Raw genomic sequence first — 17,852 nt, forward strand, 5'->3', positions numbered from 1 at the left:
AGGGTTAATGAACAAGTTATAGATGGTGATTATTCTAGAGATTGGGTGGATCGGTGTTCCTTTTGTGGGATGTCGTGGTGTTGGGGCTTGAACCTTTTGTGGTTAAGCACGAAGATATCCGCCTTGTCTCGATTAAGGACTGAGTTGATGATTCATCTTGCCTAACTCATTTATCGTACAACCACTCGCCTTGCATGGGAAAGGCTTAGCCTAAATCCCTCTAGTTGGTATGGCAATCACCTGGAGGTAGGTGTGCAACGGGACACTAAGAGATATATGTGGAAATTGAGGAATTATATGAAATGTAATAAGCGGTGTAAATTATTGTATTATGAGATGTGTCCTTAGCGTTCCGTGGTGAGCGCCAATACTTAGCTATGGAGGGTAATGGGTTTGATGGATCCATGCTTGCACTACGGTGTTAAGTTATGGTACCCTACTTGTGGTGGAAGTGTACAACCTCTGTAGAGTGTAAAATCTATCTAGATAGTCGTGTCCACGGTATTGGACGGGTTAGGTTTGGTTTCAACAACTAGATGGGTTGGGATGAGTGAAAACATGAGAGTGAGTGTGATTTTGGAAATGAATGGTTGTCTGCCATGTGTTGCGGGAACAGGGGTTCAACAACACCTAAAATTGTGATAAACCTTTTTTCAGAAATACTATTATATATGCAAAATATATGTCTTTTGCAAAGGTATTTATAAAATGAAACCCTGCATGTGTTAAAAAGATAGCTTTATGCAAATAAAACCAAGCTTTATCCTTGATTTATCCATATGCATATACTGTTATCTCATTCCGTAGGGTAGGATTGGATTTGCTGAGTACTTTGTATTCACCCTTGCTTTGTTGCACAGAGAAAGATTCGGACTTTGACCCTGACATGGCGTATGAATAAGGTAGTGTCTGCACCCAACTAAGCCTGTGGCATTGGGATTTGCTAGATGTTTGACGATTCCTTTTGTTTCGGGGTCTGTTAGACCTATATTATGTTTTGGTTACTTCTAATCGTGGCATGCCTTCATTGTCCATGCTTGTCGAGACTACTGCACTGAGACTTATCTGATGTAATAAATGTGTTACTAATCTCCTAGGACTAGTATTTATATCACATTTGAGTTCCTAAATAACCGGGGCGCTTCAATAGCCGACCAACATCTTTTAGCAAACTCACAGCCAAAGAATAGATGATCAATGTCCTCCTCACAGCTCCTTGAACAGAGCTAGTACAGTTAGTTGTTGAGTGACATGCAAAGAATTGTCTACAAAAACCAAACGACACGTATATGAAACTTGTATTAAATACTTTGGTTTCCAAACAATGTTAAATGGAAAAGAAATTTTGACTACGGAGTTTTAGATATCATAAAACATGATTCTACCTAAGATTTTTTTTTAAAAATAAATTAAAAATTAAAAAATGAGAACTTAATAAAGTGCAAGATGCTATGGTACAGATTTCGTCTTGTAAAAGATTGGTACCTTAAAACCAAATTTAAGGTGTCAAAAATGTAAATCATAGACCTATTTAAAACCATTAGTGAAATTTACTAATTTATTTATTATGGTACTATAGAGAAAATATAAAGAAGTAAAAGCACCTCGATTATTTGGCTACACCATAATATATATAAAAATAAAGAAGGAAAACCAGGTAAAAACGTACTTGTATAAACAGAGAGGGAAAATTGTAATCTTTTTCTTGTTCATTCCTAATAGAAAATATTATTGCTCTAGTCTCTACTATAAGGGATCAATCAAAACTATAATAGGTCTTTCAAAAAAAGTCCCCCACTGAGAGACTACAACCATTGTGCACCAACGAAATTGTACTCAAGATTACCGTATCATTAAAATCTATGGCTCCTAATCATTTCTCACAGGCTTCAACTTGATCCGATAACCAACGTTATTTGGATCTCCCCCACCCAGGCTTCAACGCACGCCTCACACATCCCGCAGTCTACGGTAAAATAAAGACCAATAAAAGTCAATCAAGGCAAATATGGAAGTCAGTCAAAGCAAATAGGAAGGAGGGATCCATGACTCCAATCATGGCAATTTCCAGCACATCCCGCAGTCTATGGTAAAATGAAAATCAATGAAAGTCAATCAAGGCAAATATGGAAGTCAGTCAAGGCAAATAGAAAGGAGGGATCCGTGACTCTGATCAAGGCAATTTCTAGAATTGTCATTATAATGGAAAAAACCCACGCCGACCCCGACCCCATCTGACGCGCTCCTTCCAAAACTCTCCATGCCGTTCTGGTATTGCGTCAATAAGGAATGGCAACAGACCTGCCAACATACCCACTCGTATGTTTCCATCAAGAACACGTGGGACCTGGTTTTGTGACCCCACGCGTCAGTAGGAGCAGTGGAGCGTCTGCAGCGTGGCTAAGAGGGTGTTTGGTTGCCCCTCCTAAATTTTAGTCGTTGTCTCATCGGATGTTTGGACGCATGCATATAGTATTAAATATAAACTAATTATGAAACTAATTGCATAGTTTGTGACTAATTTATGAGATAAATCTTTTAAACCTAATTAGTCCATGATTTGACAATGTTTTGCTACAGGAAACATGTGCTAATGACGGATTAATTAGGCTTAAAGATTTCGTCTCGTGGAGTACCGATAGATTATGTAATTTATTTTTTTATTAGTATCCGAACACCCCATGCAACATCCTTCCGACACACCTCCTAAATTTTAGTAGCTGAATCCAAACACCCTCTAAACCTGGAAAGGTCTACCCTTTTTTCTCATAAAATACCAACGACGGACAAGGAAGCAAAACGGATCAATTACAGTCCGGGCCCACAGAGAGGAGATCGATGAAGAGGTTTAGCACATTTGGTTTTGCCTATTTTTTAAAAAAATAGAAGAAATACCTGATTTCATCCTCCAAAGAGAGGAGTTTGACCACTGTGTTACAAAAGTAACACACTACACGTTCCGACCGAGTTTACAAAATAAACGAACCAACTTGACATGTGATTATGAAAATAAAAGGCCATTATGAAATAGAACACGCAAGCTAGAGACAATTAGTTTTGTTCTAATTTTTAGATATATAGCTTTTGCTATACACCTAAATATACATTATGCCTATATACATAGTAAAAACTACTTCCTCCATTCCAAATTATAAGTTGCTTTGATTTTTTTGGTACATTTAATTTGTTATGCATTTAGATATAATAATATGTCTAGATACATAGCAAAATGAATGAACCAAAAAAAGTCAAAGCGACTTATAATTTGGAATGGAGGAAGTATGTATCTAGAAAAGTTGGAACGACTTACAATTTAAAATAGATGGAGTACTTAAAACTAACTTGATAAATCAGTTGATTATGCCAAGAAGAAATGCTTTTTCTTTTCTTTTGTCCAATAATTTTCATTAGTTAGCTTTCTAATACCCGAAAATCATATGAAGAAAGAAAAACAGGATGGGAGAGAAGGAGAAACCAAGGAACAACCAGATAAATATCTATCGCGGTTGCGCACGTATATTTACGACTATATCTACTATTTAATTTTAAAAAGATCAAATACAATTTTTTCTTTCATTTATCAAAAGTGAATTATAGAGTTACTTTAAGAAGCTATATCTACTTTGAGAAGCTTGGTACGACATCTTTGATTATTTAGGATGAAGTTTACATGAAGTGGCCATGAAGATCTCCAAGACATGATTAAGGACTTAGGCAGATTGTACTTTATATGGTTAATGCGAGAAATAACTTTATTATGTCTTGTTACGTGTAAGTGTTTCTCGGATTGTATATACATGGTCATATACAATTATGTGAAAGTTGAACTCTAAAAACAAAAATTATTGTTTGGTGGGTAAAGTCCAATTTACACCCTTCAACTTTCACCAAAGTCCGGATTTCAACCTCGAACTTCAAAACCGGACAACTTTGGCCCTCCAACTCTCGAAAAAGTTCAACTGTCAACCTCCTGGGCGGTTTTGCGGGTGAATAGTAACTTTTGATATTTTCGGAAAACGTCGAAATTTTATATTATTTTTTCGAGCATCTTAACGTCCTCAAATGAAAAAAACTCAAAACTACAAAGTTGTAGATCTCATCGAGGTCTACAATTTAAATATAAAAATTATCTTCATCCGACATCGTATTGAAAGATTTTCTATTTTTTGAAATTTGAGTCTCATCACGCGACAAAATATGGTGCTGAAATTTTATATTATTTTTTCGAGCATCTTACTGTCCTCAAATGAAAAAACTCAAAACTACAAAGTTGTAGATCTCATCGAGTTCTACAATTTACATATAAAAATTATCTTCATCTGACATCGTATTGAAGGGTTTTCTATTTTTTGAAATTTGAGTCTCATCACGCGTTTTGTCGTGTGATGAGACTCAAATTTCAAAAAATAGAAAACCCTTTAATACGATGTCAGATGAAGATAATTTTTATATGTAAATTGTAGGACCTCGATGAGATCTACAACTTTGTAGTTTTAATTTTTTTCATTTGAGGAAAGTAAGATGCTCGAAAAAATAATATAAAATTTCAGCACCATATTTTATCGCGTGATGAGACTCAAATTTTAAAAAATAGAAAACCCTTCAATACGATGTCAGATGAAGATAATTTTTATATGTAAATTATAGACCTCGATGGGATCTACAACTTTATAGTTTTGAATTTTTTCATTTGAGGACGTTAAGATGCTCGAAAAAACAATATAAAATTTTGGCGCTCCCGAAAATATCAAACGTTACTGTTCACTCGCAAAACCGCACAGAAGGTCGACGGTTGAATTTTTTCGAGAGTTGGAGGGTCCAAAGTTGTCTAATTTTGAAGTTCGAGGTTAAAATCTGAACTTTGGTGAAAATTAAAGGGTATAAATTGGACTTTACCTTCGTTTCCATGTACATCTCTCAAATATAGCCTTAGCGTTAGTAATGTACTAGAAAGTGAAGGAGTCGGGACTCCGCTCGCCGAAAGTGAAAGAGAGATAAAAGTCAAAACTCCCGCCTTCCCCACTCTTCTCCCGCCCTCAGCTGAAAACCAAACACCAACAAATTTGGGCGAGCGCGGCGCCAATCCAATCCAACCCAATCCGCGGATCGGATCGCTCGCCGGAGAATGCCTGGCCGGGTTCCGGGAGGAGACGAGCGAGCGAGATGCCGATCGAGATGCCGCGGGGGTTGCCGTTCGCGGTGGACACGTGGACGCCCGCGTCGTCGCTGAAGCGCCACCGCTTCCTCACCCACGCCCACCGCGACCACCTCGCCGGCATCGTCGTCTCCGCCTCCTCCTCCTCCCCGGTCTACGCCTCCCGCCTCACCATCCTCATCGCCCTCCGCATCTTCCCCCAGCTCGACCGCGCCGCGTTCGTCGAGCTGGACGTCGGCCACCCGCCGCTGCGCTTCCCCGACCCCGACGGCGACTTCATCGTCACCGCGCTCGAAGCCAACCACTGCCCAGGTCAGCGCGCCGCCCCCTCTTCCTCCTCATCTCCCCTCGTCGATTGGGATAATCGACCGGGCTCATCCGCTCCTCGTTTAACATCCAGGCGCCGTGATGTTCCTGTTCGAGGGCCCCTTCGGCGCTGTCCTGCACACGGGCGACTGCCGCCTGACGCCGGACTGTCCTCACCGTCCTGACGCCGCCCCACCTCGCGCGCCGCATCGACTACCTCTTCCTCGACTGCACCTTCGCGCGGTGCGCCCTGCGGTTCCCCACCAAGGAGGACTCCATCCGCCAGGTGATCAACTGCGTCTGGAAGCACCCGAGCGCGCCGGTGGTGTACCTCGTCTGCGACATGCTAGGGGCAGGAGGACGTCCTCATCGGGGTGTCCAAGGCGTTCGGGTCCAAGATCTACGTCGACAGGGAGAGGAACTCCGACTGCCACCAGACGCTGACGCACGTCGCGCCGGAGATCCTCGCGGCCGACGACGCCGCGGCCTCCACCCGCTTCCACGTCATCCCGTTCCCACGGCTGTCGGAGCGGGCCACGGAGATCCTCGCGCTGGCGCGCGCCGCGCACCAGCCGGAGCCCCTCATCATCAGGCCCTCCTCGCAGTGGTACGTGTACTACGACCCACCGCCACCGGAGGAGTCGGCGTCGACGCAGCAGCAGCAGCAGAAACCGGTGCTGACGGAGGCGATGCGCGACGAGTTCGGGGTCTGGCACGTCTGTTTGTCGATGCACTCGTCCCGGGACGAGCTGGAGCAGGCGCTGGGGATCCTCAAGCCCAAATGGGTCGTCTCCACCACGCCGCCGTGCATGGCGGTGGACCTCAGCTATGTCAGGAAGCACTGCTCCCTGTCCCGGTTTGGCCCTGATGATCCCCTCTGGATGTTGCTCGGGATACCTGATGGAATGTCTACTGTCACCTGGCTCGCCGCAGGCAGTGCTGCTGACAGCACAAGCTGTCGAGAAGAGCGACCAAGTTGTTCAGTTCTTGCGTTCATGAGTGTGCCTCTGATGATGACAGCCAGGTAGTAGAGGAGGTTGCAGAAGCAGCAGTGGTTGATTTTGAGATCAGAGTTGAGCCGCCTGTCACGCTTTTCGGAAGTGCAAGGTTCGGATTACCGCAACATGAACCTGAACTGTGGAACTACGAGTATGAGAGTGTTGAGATCATTGGTGATGTTGAGCTTGAAGTCAATGATTGTGCCGCTGAACCTGGGTTTTGTAGCAATAACAAGCCTATTGAAGTAGTTGAGTTAACTGAAGCTGCAACAAAGGAGCAGAATTCAGTTTCTGAATCTGGGTTTTGTAGCAATAGCAAGCCTGTTGAAGTAGTTGGGTTAACTGAAACTGCAACAAAGGAGCAGAGTTCAGTCTATGAATCTGAGTTGTTGAAGGACAGCAAATCTGATGATCGAGTAGAAGTAGTTGATTTAACTGAACATGGAAGGAAATATCTGAATTTGAGGGCAGAGAGTGAACAGAGTAATAAAGATGACAAAGGGAATGGAGAGTCTGAATCGGGGGCTCAAGAACAGAATCTGAATGTTCATGCTCGTTTGATGGAAGTTTGCAGGCATAAGGTGACTGGCAAAGGTAAAGACAGAATGGAAGTGACTAAATCGATCTCAGCTGTGCATGTTACAGTTTCAGCTACCGAGGAGGACACCATTATTACATCATCAGGAGTTGAGAAGAACTCTGATCGGCACTCTGAAAGGGCGAGCGATTCTTCAACCGTTGTCGGATCATCAAAGGGCCTTAATGAGAACCTGAGGAGGCTGTACAGGTCGATGAACTTGCCGGTTCCGCGGCCCCTGCCATCTCTTGTTGCGCTCATGGCGGCTTCCAAGCGACCCAGAGCTTCTCAGACTGTGCAGCTGTAGGCTTCTAGCAGTTTTCAGTCTTCTGTTGCTGTAAAATGAAACCCAGTTCTCTGTTGCACCTGTATTGCTAGTTTGTGCATTGTGGCTCAAAAATGAATTCAGATTGATTTGTTCTGTGAAGAGTCAAATTGGGGATCTCAATCATTCTGAATGTGTTATTTTCCTTCATTTTTCTCTGTTCTACCTGTGCTGCTGCTTGCCATTTCTCTGTTAACAAAAACCAAGGGAAAAACTTAACAATTTTTTTCAGGAATGAAAAACCTTTTTTTATAAGAAACTGCTTCTATTAAATCAAGAATATCTTACATGCAGTAAGAGAACATTGTCCCAGTGCACACAGACTGCAGGGGTTGTATTACAGGGCATGATTGCCTATGATTGAGCAAGGTTTGAGCAAACAAAAAGAGGAAAAATTACTAGAAAGGGTCCTAGCTTGAGTTGCTAGAGAATGGGAAGTGATATTTTGACTTCTGTGATTTTTGTAAACCTGATGTTCCACCTCTCTGTTGTTGCTCTTGAACTCTGTTAAGAGAGATTTCAGAGTCCAGTCTTGTAGTCCCGATGGAGAGTGACCTGACAGAATGTTAACGAGATAGCTGTTGTAGTGTTCAGCAGAGCCTTTAACAAGGCCTGGTTTAGATTGCAAGTTTTTTCACTCTCTCTCCGTCACATCACATCTTTAGACACATGCATGGAGTATTAAATGTAGATAAAAAAAATAACTAATTACACAGCTTGATTGTAAATTACGAGACGAATCTTTTGAGCCTAGTTAGGCCATGATTGGACAATAATTGTCAAATACAAATGAAAGTGCTACAGTGCCAAATACTGATTCCTAACCTCAATCTAAACAAGGCCCAAGTCTAATTATGCAAAAAAAAAAAAGAACTCAAGTCTGACAGAAACATTCAGAGACGAGAGATTGCCTGGATGGATTCCTCCCTGTTCCAGGATGCAAATCAGGGGGCAATTTGCAAAATCTTGGACTGGGATATTTGCAAACTGTCTGCTCCGTTAGGTCAAGAGATGTGCGGCCCAGATTGATGGATATTTGCAGATTAGTCCACACGAGAGGAGGAAAGACTGGAAGAGAAGGCGTGCACGTTTGCGGCGGCCAAAACCCCAATCCAGTTGCATTCCAATCGCCGAGAAGGATAGGAAAAAAAAAGGGAAATCGATGGCGGCGGCCGGCGGCGAGAACAGCGGCGCGGGCGAGGGGGAGTTCTACCTGCGGTACTACGTGGGGCACAAGGGCAAGTTCGGGCACGAGTTCCTCGAGTTCGAGTTCCGCCCCGACGGCAAGCTCCGCTACGCCAACAACTCCAACTACAAGAACGACACCATGATCCGCAAGGAGGTCTTCGTCTCCCCCTCCGTCCTCCGCGAGGCCAGGAGGATCATCCAGGAGTCCGATGTATGTGGGCGCTCCCATTTTTTCCCCCTTGTTCATTCATCAGCGATTGGGTTCTCGGTCTCTCACGAAGACCTAGCTAGGGTTTGCGAGCGACTGAAGAGCGGATTTCTTTTTTGATTTGATTGGTTGACCCCCACCCCCGCCGCAGATCATGAAGGAGGACGACAGCAACTGGCCCGAGCCCGACCGCATCGGCCGCCAGGAGCTCGAGATCGTTATGGGCAACGAGCACATTTCATTCACCACTTCCAAGATCGGCTCCCTCGTCGATGTCCAGTCCAGCAAGGACCCGGAGGGCCTCCGGATCTTCTACTACCTCGTCCAGGTTCGACCTCAACCACCAGTTCCGCCCACAAATACCGACATTGTTTGTTCACTGTGGCCCTCCAGAATTTTCATGGCTCTAGCCTCTACCTGGCAATATATTGATAACATTTACATGAGCCGTAAGATAGATCATTTCTGTGGACTTGTGACTTGTGAGGACACCTGAATTCTCAGATTCAGGACAACAAGCAACTAATAATATGAATATATGATTGTGACTTGTGATTTGTAAAGGACACCTGAATTCTTACATTCAGGACAACAAGCAACTAAGAATATGCTTGTTTGTTCTATTGTGCAGTTTATACTACTGGTAACTTTCAGAAGTAGTATGACCTTGATGTTAGATTGTAGCTTAGCCAAACATTGGTTCGTGTTCACCACAGACTTGGGATGAGACATCTTTCTTTCTTTATTTATTTTATTTATGCTGTTCAGATCTTATGCTGAAATTATGTGCAGCAGAGAAATAATGATTAAATTGACTTGATTAGCTGCTGAGGCTATTTGCAGATAGTAGGCTGTAGGCATCATTTGTTCATGCTTTTTAAGCAATGGTGACCCGTGGGCATACCAGAGGAATATTTAAATCAAGTTTAAATTTTTAGATCAACAAGTTTCATAGTAGGAGAAAGATGTTACTTATCTGCCCTAGGATAATTGATTTTATACTAAAACTGAAGAAAACTGCACAATGTAAAGAAAAGAGTCGCCCCTCTGAGGTGAACTGTTTCTTGGCAACATTTAGTTCCATACGGCCCATCGTTCTGTACTCATCAAATCTGATAAAAAGATTTTTGTTATGTGAAGACACATTAGCCTTTCCTTTTTAAGTCCCTTGTTGGAGTTTTAGCAGAAAACAACAACAACAACAACAACAACAACAACAAAGCCTTTAAGTCCCAAACAAGTTGGGGTAGGCTAGAGTTGAAACCCAACAGAAGCAATCAAGGTTCAGGCACGTGAATAGCTATCTTCCAAGCACTCCTATCTAAGGCTAAGTCTTTGGGTATATTCCATCCTTTCAAGTCTCCTTTTATTGCCTCTACCCAAGTTCAACTTCGGTCTTCCTCTGCCTCTCTTCACGTTACTATCCTGACTTAGGATTCCACTACGCACCGGTGCATCTGGAGGTCTCCGTTGCACATGTCCAAACCATCTCAACCGGTGTTGGACAAGCTTTTCTTCAATTGGTGCTACCCCTAATCTCTCACGTATATCATCGTTCCGAACTCGATCCCTTCTTGTATGACCGCAAATCCAACGCAACATACGCATTTCCGCGACACTTAGCTGTTGAATATGTCGTCTTTTCGTAGGCCAACATTCTGCACCATACAACATAGCAGGTCTAATCGCCGTCCTATAAAACTTGCCTTTTAGCTTCTGTGGTACCCTTTTGTCACATAGGACACCAGACGCTTGCCGCCACTTCATCCACCCTGCTTTGATTCTATGGCTAACATCTTCATCAATATCCCCGTCCCTCTGTAGCATTGATCCTAAATATCGAAAGGTATCCTTCCTAGGCACTACTTGACCTTCCAAACTAACATCTTCCTCCTCCCGAGTAGTAGTGCTGAAGTCACATCTCATATACTCAGTTTTAGTTCTACTAAGTCTAAAACCTTTGGACTCCAAAGTCTCCCGCCATAACTCCAGTTTCTGATTCACTCCTGTCCGGCTTTCATCAACTAGCACTACATCGTCCGCGAAAAGCATACACCAAGGGATGTCCCCTTGTATGTCCCTTGTGACCTCATCCATCACTAAAGCAAACAAATAAGGGCTCAAAGCTGACTCTTGATGTAGTCCTATCTTAATCGGGAAGTCATCCGTGTCTCCATCGCTTGTTCGAACTCTAGTCACAACATTGCTGTACATGCCCTTAATGAGCCCGACGTACTTCGTTGGGACTTTATGTTTGTCCAAAGCCCACCACATAACATTTCTTGGTATTTTATCATAAGCCTTCTCCAAGTCAATAAAAACCATATGTAGGTCCTTCTTCTTCTCCCTATACCGCTCTATAACTTGTCTTATTAAGAAAATGGCTTCCATGGTTGACCTTCCGGGCATGAAACCAAATTGGTTCATAGAGACCCGCGTTATTGCTCTTAAGCGATGCTCGATAACTCTCTCCCATAGCTTCATAGTATGGCTCATCAACTTAATTCCCCGGTAATTTGTACAACTTTGAATATCCCCTTTATTCTTGTAGATCGGTGCCAATATACTTCTCCTCCACTCATCAGGCATCTTGTTCGATCGAAAAATATGGTTGAACAGCTTGGTTAACCATACTACAGCTATGTCCCCGAGGCATCTCCACACCTCGATTGGGATACCATCCGGTCCCATCGCCTTACCTCCTTTCATCCTTTTCAACGCCTCTCTGACCTCAGATTCTTGGATTCTCCGCACAAAGCGCCTATTGGTGTCATCAAAAGAGTCATCCAACTGAAAGGTTGTGTCCATATTCTCACCATTGAACAATTTGTCAAAATACTCTTGCCATCGATGTCGGATCTCATCCTCCTTTACCAAGAGATGCTCCCTTTCATCCTTAATGCACTTAACTTGGTTGAAGTCCCGTGTCTTTCTCTCACGAACCCTAGCCATCCTATAAATGTCCTTCTCTCCTTCCTTCGTACTCAAATGTTGGTAAAGATCCTCGTACGCTCTACCCTTTGCCACACTTACAGCTCGCTTTGCAGTCTTCTTTGCCACCTTGTACTTCTCTATGTTGTCCACACTCCTATCATGGTAATGTGCCATTTTTTCTTTTGAAAAGGATCTTGGTTTTCTGAGTGTTTCTTTACATGTCATACTCAGTAGTTTGAAAACTGTTGTATCTATATTATCATGTGTTTTTTTCCAACAAAGAGGGTGGGGAGGGGATCATTTTGGGATCAGTACTATACCTATCATATATATGCTCTTCATCAACATAATCTGAATAATATCCCACAGTTTCACTTCCTGGGGCACTATAAAGTTCTTGGATGCAGGGGAAAAGTATGGAAACTGGTTTTATGTTTGTCTGGCACTACCTTTCTTCTAGCAACTTAGCCACTTGTGCACTTTACAGCCTAACAATCCACTTAGATGTCAAAGCGTGATTTCTTTTGTTGTAAATATCTAGAGTTGATGGATAATTGCTGTTTCTTTGAAGCTTAGTCAAATGCCATGGTTTTTTTACACAGTAGATCTGACTGAGCTCATAAGAAGTGGTGGTGGTGTGTGTGTTGGGGGGGGGGGGGGGGGGGGGGGGGGCATTTTGGGAACACTTTACTATACCTGACATATATATGCTCTTCATCATCAATCAACACAACCATATCCCACAATTTGACTTCCTGGTGTCATGTAATGTTCAAACCGGATGCCAGATGCAGGGCATCACTTTAAAACCTACCAGTACACTGAGATGCGAAAGCATGGTTTCGTTTGTTGTAAATATGTAGAGTTGATGGATCATTGCTGCTTGTTTGAAACATGGTCAGGTGCCATGGTTTTTACACAGTAGATCTGATTGATCTCTTGATAGGTCAAGCAATCAAGCATAATACATGTGAATACTTTCCCGAGGAAATAATTTGAGGTTAGATAAACAGCTATTGGTTCAGTTGGTTGTTTCTGAAACTAGAAATGTTTTTTTGGGAGATCAGGAGGGTTTACCCCTTACTGCTAATAAACATAGACAAAAAAAGATAGCAGAATACAAAAACAGACTTTAAGAAATGTAAAAGAAACAAAGAAAATAAAAAATACCATGTTATTAGAAAATAGCTAGTATAGATAAAATGTATCTTTTGTTATGCCTCCGCTGATGATTGTTGTTATTTTCTATGGTTGTGTGCAGTCTTAATTTGGGTACTGTTTTCAAATTAACCAATTGCATCCCCCTAGTGTAGATGTGATTATGTCAATATGTCCTTAAACCTATGTTGGGCTAACTTAGTGAATCATGTTGATTTATGGCTACATTATAAGCTGGGGTTGGATCATGGTTTGGGGCTTGTAGTTTGAACATGGTCCAAGGGCCTGCGATGAGCTGGATAGCTGCTGTTTGGTTTGAATTCTTCTGATTGAGTTTAGTTAGCGAAGATAAAAAGTATGTGTGCTCATTGAATCTGATAAAAAATTTGTTATGTGAGGGCACATTACCCTTCCCTTTTCTTTAAGCCCCTTTGAGTTTTAGCAGCAAAATGTGTCCCATTGGAACACTTTACTATACCCGACATATATATGCTCTTCATCATCAATCAACATAACAATATCCCACAATTTCACTTCGTTGGGGCATGTAAAGTTCAAACCGGATGCAGGGAAAAAGGATGGGCAATAGTTTTACGTTTTTTTCTAGTACTACCTTCTTCAAGAACTTAGCACTATGAAACCTACCGATCCACGTAGATGCCAAAGCATGGTTTTTGTTGTAAATATGTAGAGTTGATGGATGATTGCTGTTTGTTTGAAACATTGTCAGATTTTTACACAGTAGATCTGATTGAGCTCATGATAGGTCAAGCATAATACATGTCAATACTTACCTGAGGAAATAATTTGAGGTTAGATAGCAGCTATTGGTTCAGTTGGTTGTTTCTGCAACTAGAAATATTTTTTTGAGGGATCAGGAGGGGTTGCCGGTACTGCTAATAAACATAGATAAAGAAAAAGATACAGAGTTTAAGAAATGTAAAAAGAAACAAAGAAAATAAAAAAGATAATGCTTTTAGAAAATAGCCAGTATAGATAAAAGGTATCTCCGGTTATGCTCTGTTGATGATCATTTTATTTTCTATGGTTGTGTGCAGTCTTAATTTCGGTACTGTTTTTAAATTGACCAATTGCATCCCTCTAGTGTAGATGTGATTATGTGAATGTCCTTAAACCAATGTTGGCCTAGCCTGGTGAATCATGTTGATTTATGAGTACATTATAAGCTGGGATTGGATCATGATCTGGGGCTTGTAGTTTTAACATGGTCCAAGTTCCTGCGATGAGCTGGATAGCCGCTCCTGACTGTTTGGTTCAAATTCTTCTGAAAACCTGTACTTTATTGTAAGGAAAAAAAAACTTGGTACTTCTGTCATGCACAGGACATGGCACTGTAAATGAGATGTATTCCTAACTTCCCCTCTTAAATGTTGTTGTCCTGCAGGATCTGAAGTGTTTCGTGTTTTCACTCATCAACCTCCACTTCAAGATCAAGCCAATTCAGTCTTGAGCTCCATCCCAAGCCTTCATGTAACTGTTTTATGAGACTGCGAGTGTTTTAAGAGAGAACCTTGTACCATGTAAGATGCTGTTGAGCTTGTGAGCACTGGGTGGAAGTGGAACCTTTTGCATTTGGATTGTGCAAACTGCTGAGTAGTAGTGAGTGTTATATTTATGCCTTTTTCAGTTTTCTGTTGGGTGGACTGTTGTCGTTAGGCACACTATTCTTCTCTGTTGTCAGTGCTCTGCTGAAGGAGGCACATCATGGTAATGGATGGATGCCCAGATTGTTTGGGCCTTGTTTAGTTGGCGAAATTTTTTGGGAAATGGTACGGTAGCACTTTCGTTGTTATTTGGCAATTAGTGTCCAATCATAGTCTAATTAGGCTTAAAAGATTCGTCTCGTGAATTTTGTCTAAACTGTGTAATTAGTTTTATTTTTTATTTATATTTAATGCTTCATGTATGCGCCCAAAGATTCGATGTGACGGGGAATCTTAAAAATTTGGTAAAATTTTGGGAACTAAACAGGCACTTGGTGTGCCTCGAACAGTCGGACTTGTGGTGATCCAGATCCTGCCAATTGTCATCACAGGGTGGTAACTGCTGCTGTGAATTTCTCCAGTGGGGTTGGCTGCTAAAACTGATGGACTCGCCAAAGGCAGTGCAAGGAGCCTTTGGTCTTGTTTAAAGCCGTAGAACTGTAGAAGAATCTGTGTGTGTTTGTGATTAAAGTTGTCCTGCCTGCCAGTTTTTTTTTATCTGATGCGCGCTGTCTGCTTAATGGAACAGCAGTGGTGACCGACCATCCATGGACGTGGATGATGCCGCCCTCTCTTTGCAGGAGCTGAGCTGAGCTAGGTACTCAGCTTCCTTTGCTATGTTACTTTTGGCTTTGGGGATTCCTCGTCCTGTATGAGGTACTAGATGATTTATTAAGGTATGGAATACTTAAATAAAACGAGAACAACTGCAACACAAATGTCACATGGTAGAGCTTTTTCTTGCTGTGAGGCTCTGCCATGCTTGTTAAACACTAGGAACGTTGAAATGGGAGCTGAGCGAGGGACCAGAGCAACACAAAGAAGTAGGGACGAGGAACAAGATGCTGAAATCTCTCTGTTCCAGGTGCCCTAAGGCCGCATGTGCCCATGCCATGCCATGCCTCCTTTCTTTGTTGCCTGGCTTTCATCCATTATGATGATTTATCCCCACAATGTAATCCTCTTGAGGCTTGAGCTGCGTCGGCATGCAAGCAGGACATGGCCATGTTACCTCACTGCACTGTTGCTATCGCATTGTGGTATGCTTTCCTTCAGATCTCAGCTCTAAAGACCAAATAGTCCATAGAGCAGCACCTGTTAGTGTTACATGCATTGGATGATAAGCTGAGATAAAGCCAATACGTAGCATGCGTCCAGGAAAGATGATGCTGAGATACACCTTTTCTCTCCGTTCCATCTCCATGTGAACTCTTCTTTTGAACTCTCCATGTGAACTCTGTAAATATGTAGAGTTGATGGATGATTGTTGTTTGTTTGAAACATTGTCAGATTTTTACACAGTAGATCTGATTGAGCTCATGATAGGTCAAGCATAATACATGTCATTACTTACCTGAGGAAATAATTTGAGGTTAGATAGCAGCTATTGGTTCAGTTGGTTGTTTCTGAAACTAGAAATGTTTTTTTGAGGGATCAGGAGGGGTTGCCCGTACTGCTAATAAACATAGATAAAGAAAAAGATACAGAGTTTAAGAAATGTAAAAAGAAACAAAGAAAATAAAAAGGATAATGCTATTAGAAAATAGCCAGTATAGATAAAAGGTATCTCCGGTTATGCTCTGTTGATGATCATTTTATTTTCTATGGTTGTGTGCAGTCTTCATTTCGGTACTGTTTTTAAATTGACCAATTGCATCCCTCTAGTGTAGATGTGATTATGTGAATGTCCTTAAACCAATGTTGGCCTAGCCTGGTGAATCATGTTGATTTATGAATACATTATAAGCTGGGATTGGATCATGATCTGGGGCTTGTAGTTTTAAGATAGCTGCTCCTGACTGTTTGGTTCAAATTCTTCTGAAAACTTATACTTTATTGTAAGGAAAAAAAATTGGTACTTCTGTCATGCACAGGACATGGCACTGTAAATGAGATGTATTCCTAACTTCCCCTCTTAATGTTGTTGTCCTGCAGGATCTGAAGTGTTCCGTGTTTTCACTCATCAACCTCCACTTCAAGATCGAGCCAATTCAGTCTTGAGCTCCATCCCAAGCCTTCATGTAACTGTTTTATGAGACTGCGAGTGTTTTAAGAGAGAACCTTGTACCATGTAAGATGCTGTTGAGCTTGTGAGCACTGGGTGGAAGTGGAACCTTTTGCATTTGGATTGTGCAAACTGCTGAGTAGTAGTGAGTGTGATATTTATGCCTTTTTCAGTTTTCTGTTGGGTGGACTGCTGTCGTTAGGCACATTATTCTTCTCTGTTGTTAGTGCTCTGCTGAAGGAGGCACATCATGGTAATGGATGGATGCCCAGATTGTTTGGTGTGCCTCGAACAGTCGGACTTGTGGTGATCCAGATCCTGCCAATTGCGATTTTTTTATTTTTAACACTTTTTATAAACTAATTTTAAATCTAACACTTTTTTCTTCTTCAAAACTAACATTTTTTGCCACGCCTATTGCCATGACGCGGCGAAAAGACTATACCACGCCATGCATGGTCGCGCAGCGGGAGGATGACGTGGCGACGACCGGAAATGCTGACCGTTGACGTGGCAGGGTCTGCCGCGCCACCGATCTTGCACGGCAGTGCCGCGTCATCCCTCACGGCGCGTCACTCCCGGTATATATATCGTCCTCGAGCCATCCTCCCTCTGTCTGCCCTGTCCGCACGCGCCTACTGCCCGCCCGCCTGGCTGCCTGCCGCACGCACGGTCGCGCCCGCTCGCTTGCCCGCGCGCCCGACCGCCTACCCGCACGCGGCCGCCATGGCCGTCTGCGCTTGCCGGCTACCGCGCCCGCCCGCTCGCCTTCGCGCCTGCCCGCCCGCCTTAACTAATTATTTAGTTAGAAGTATGTTTACCATGTATATTTTTGTTGCTATAAGTGTTGGTTATATTATTTGAGTTGCAATGCAAATGATTATATTTTACATTAATTTGCGTTGTTTCGACTGATATTTAATTTGAACTGTTTTATTAGATGGAAACATGTTTCGAGGAGCAGTTGTGGCGAAAACTGAGGTCGTCCTTAGAGAATTGTACCCCAACGAGTCTAGCAAAGATGCCCCCGTCCCTCCTGACCTCCCTGTCCCTAACTGTGAACGTGGTCGTCCGGCCGACGTGTTTCAATCGAGACATCCGGACACAGCGGCTCGTTGCTTCTACACATGCAGTTGTTTTAATGTAAGTATTTGTTTCCGTATGTTTTTTTTCTTCATTTGTATTACTAGGTTATTAATATTTTGTTGGAATTTTATTGTGTAGGCCCATGAGGTGTTTTTTCTTTCAGTGGATCGACGGTATAGACAAGTTTG

At 42.6% G+C, this 17,852-nt stretch overlaps 1 protein-coding gene and 1 pseudogene across 1 annotated transcript; both read left to right on the plus strand.

Moving 5' to 3' along the window:
- Positions 1–5,083: 5,083 nt before the first annotated feature.
- Positions 5,084–7,422, plus strand: LOC136502066 (uncharacterized; annotated as a pseudogene).
- A 1,027-nt stretch (positions 7,423–8,449) lies between these two features.
- LOC136500795 (protein mago nashi homolog 2) lies at positions 8,450–14,615 on the plus strand. The gene is made up of 3 exons (XM_066496229.1): positions 8,450–8,760; positions 8,909–9,085; positions 14,255–14,615. The coding sequence occupies exons 1-3, from the start codon at positions 8,524–8,526 to the stop codon at positions 14,318–14,320; spliced, it is 480 nt and encodes a 159-aa protein (XP_066352326.1). The 5' UTR covers positions 8,450–8,523; the 3' UTR covers positions 14,321–14,615.
- Positions 14,616–17,852: the final 3,237 nt, after the last annotated feature.

This window comes from Miscanthus floridulus, chromosome 13 (assembly GCF_019320115.1).
Source record: "Miscanthus floridulus cultivar M001 chromosome 13, ASM1932011v1, whole genome shotgun sequence".
Lineage (NCBI taxonomy): Eukaryota > Viridiplantae > Streptophyta > Magnoliopsida > Poales > Poaceae > Miscanthus > Miscanthus floridulus.

Excerpts from the sequence above, each read along its gene's own strand:
- LOC136500795 (XM_066496229.1), top strand. The coding sequence starts at position 8,524 with ATGGCGGCGGCCGGCGGCGAGAACAGCGGCGCGGGCGAGGGGGAGTTC. Across the intron at positions 8,761-8,908 it reads GGATCATCCAGGAGTCCGAT|ATCATGAAGGAGGACGACAG; the intron begins GTATGTGGGCGC and ends CCCCCGCCGCAG. Across the intron at positions 9,086-14,254 it reads TCTTCTACTACCTCGTCCAG|GATCTGAAGTGTTTCGTGTT; the intron begins GTTCGACCTCAA and ends GTTGTCCTGCAG.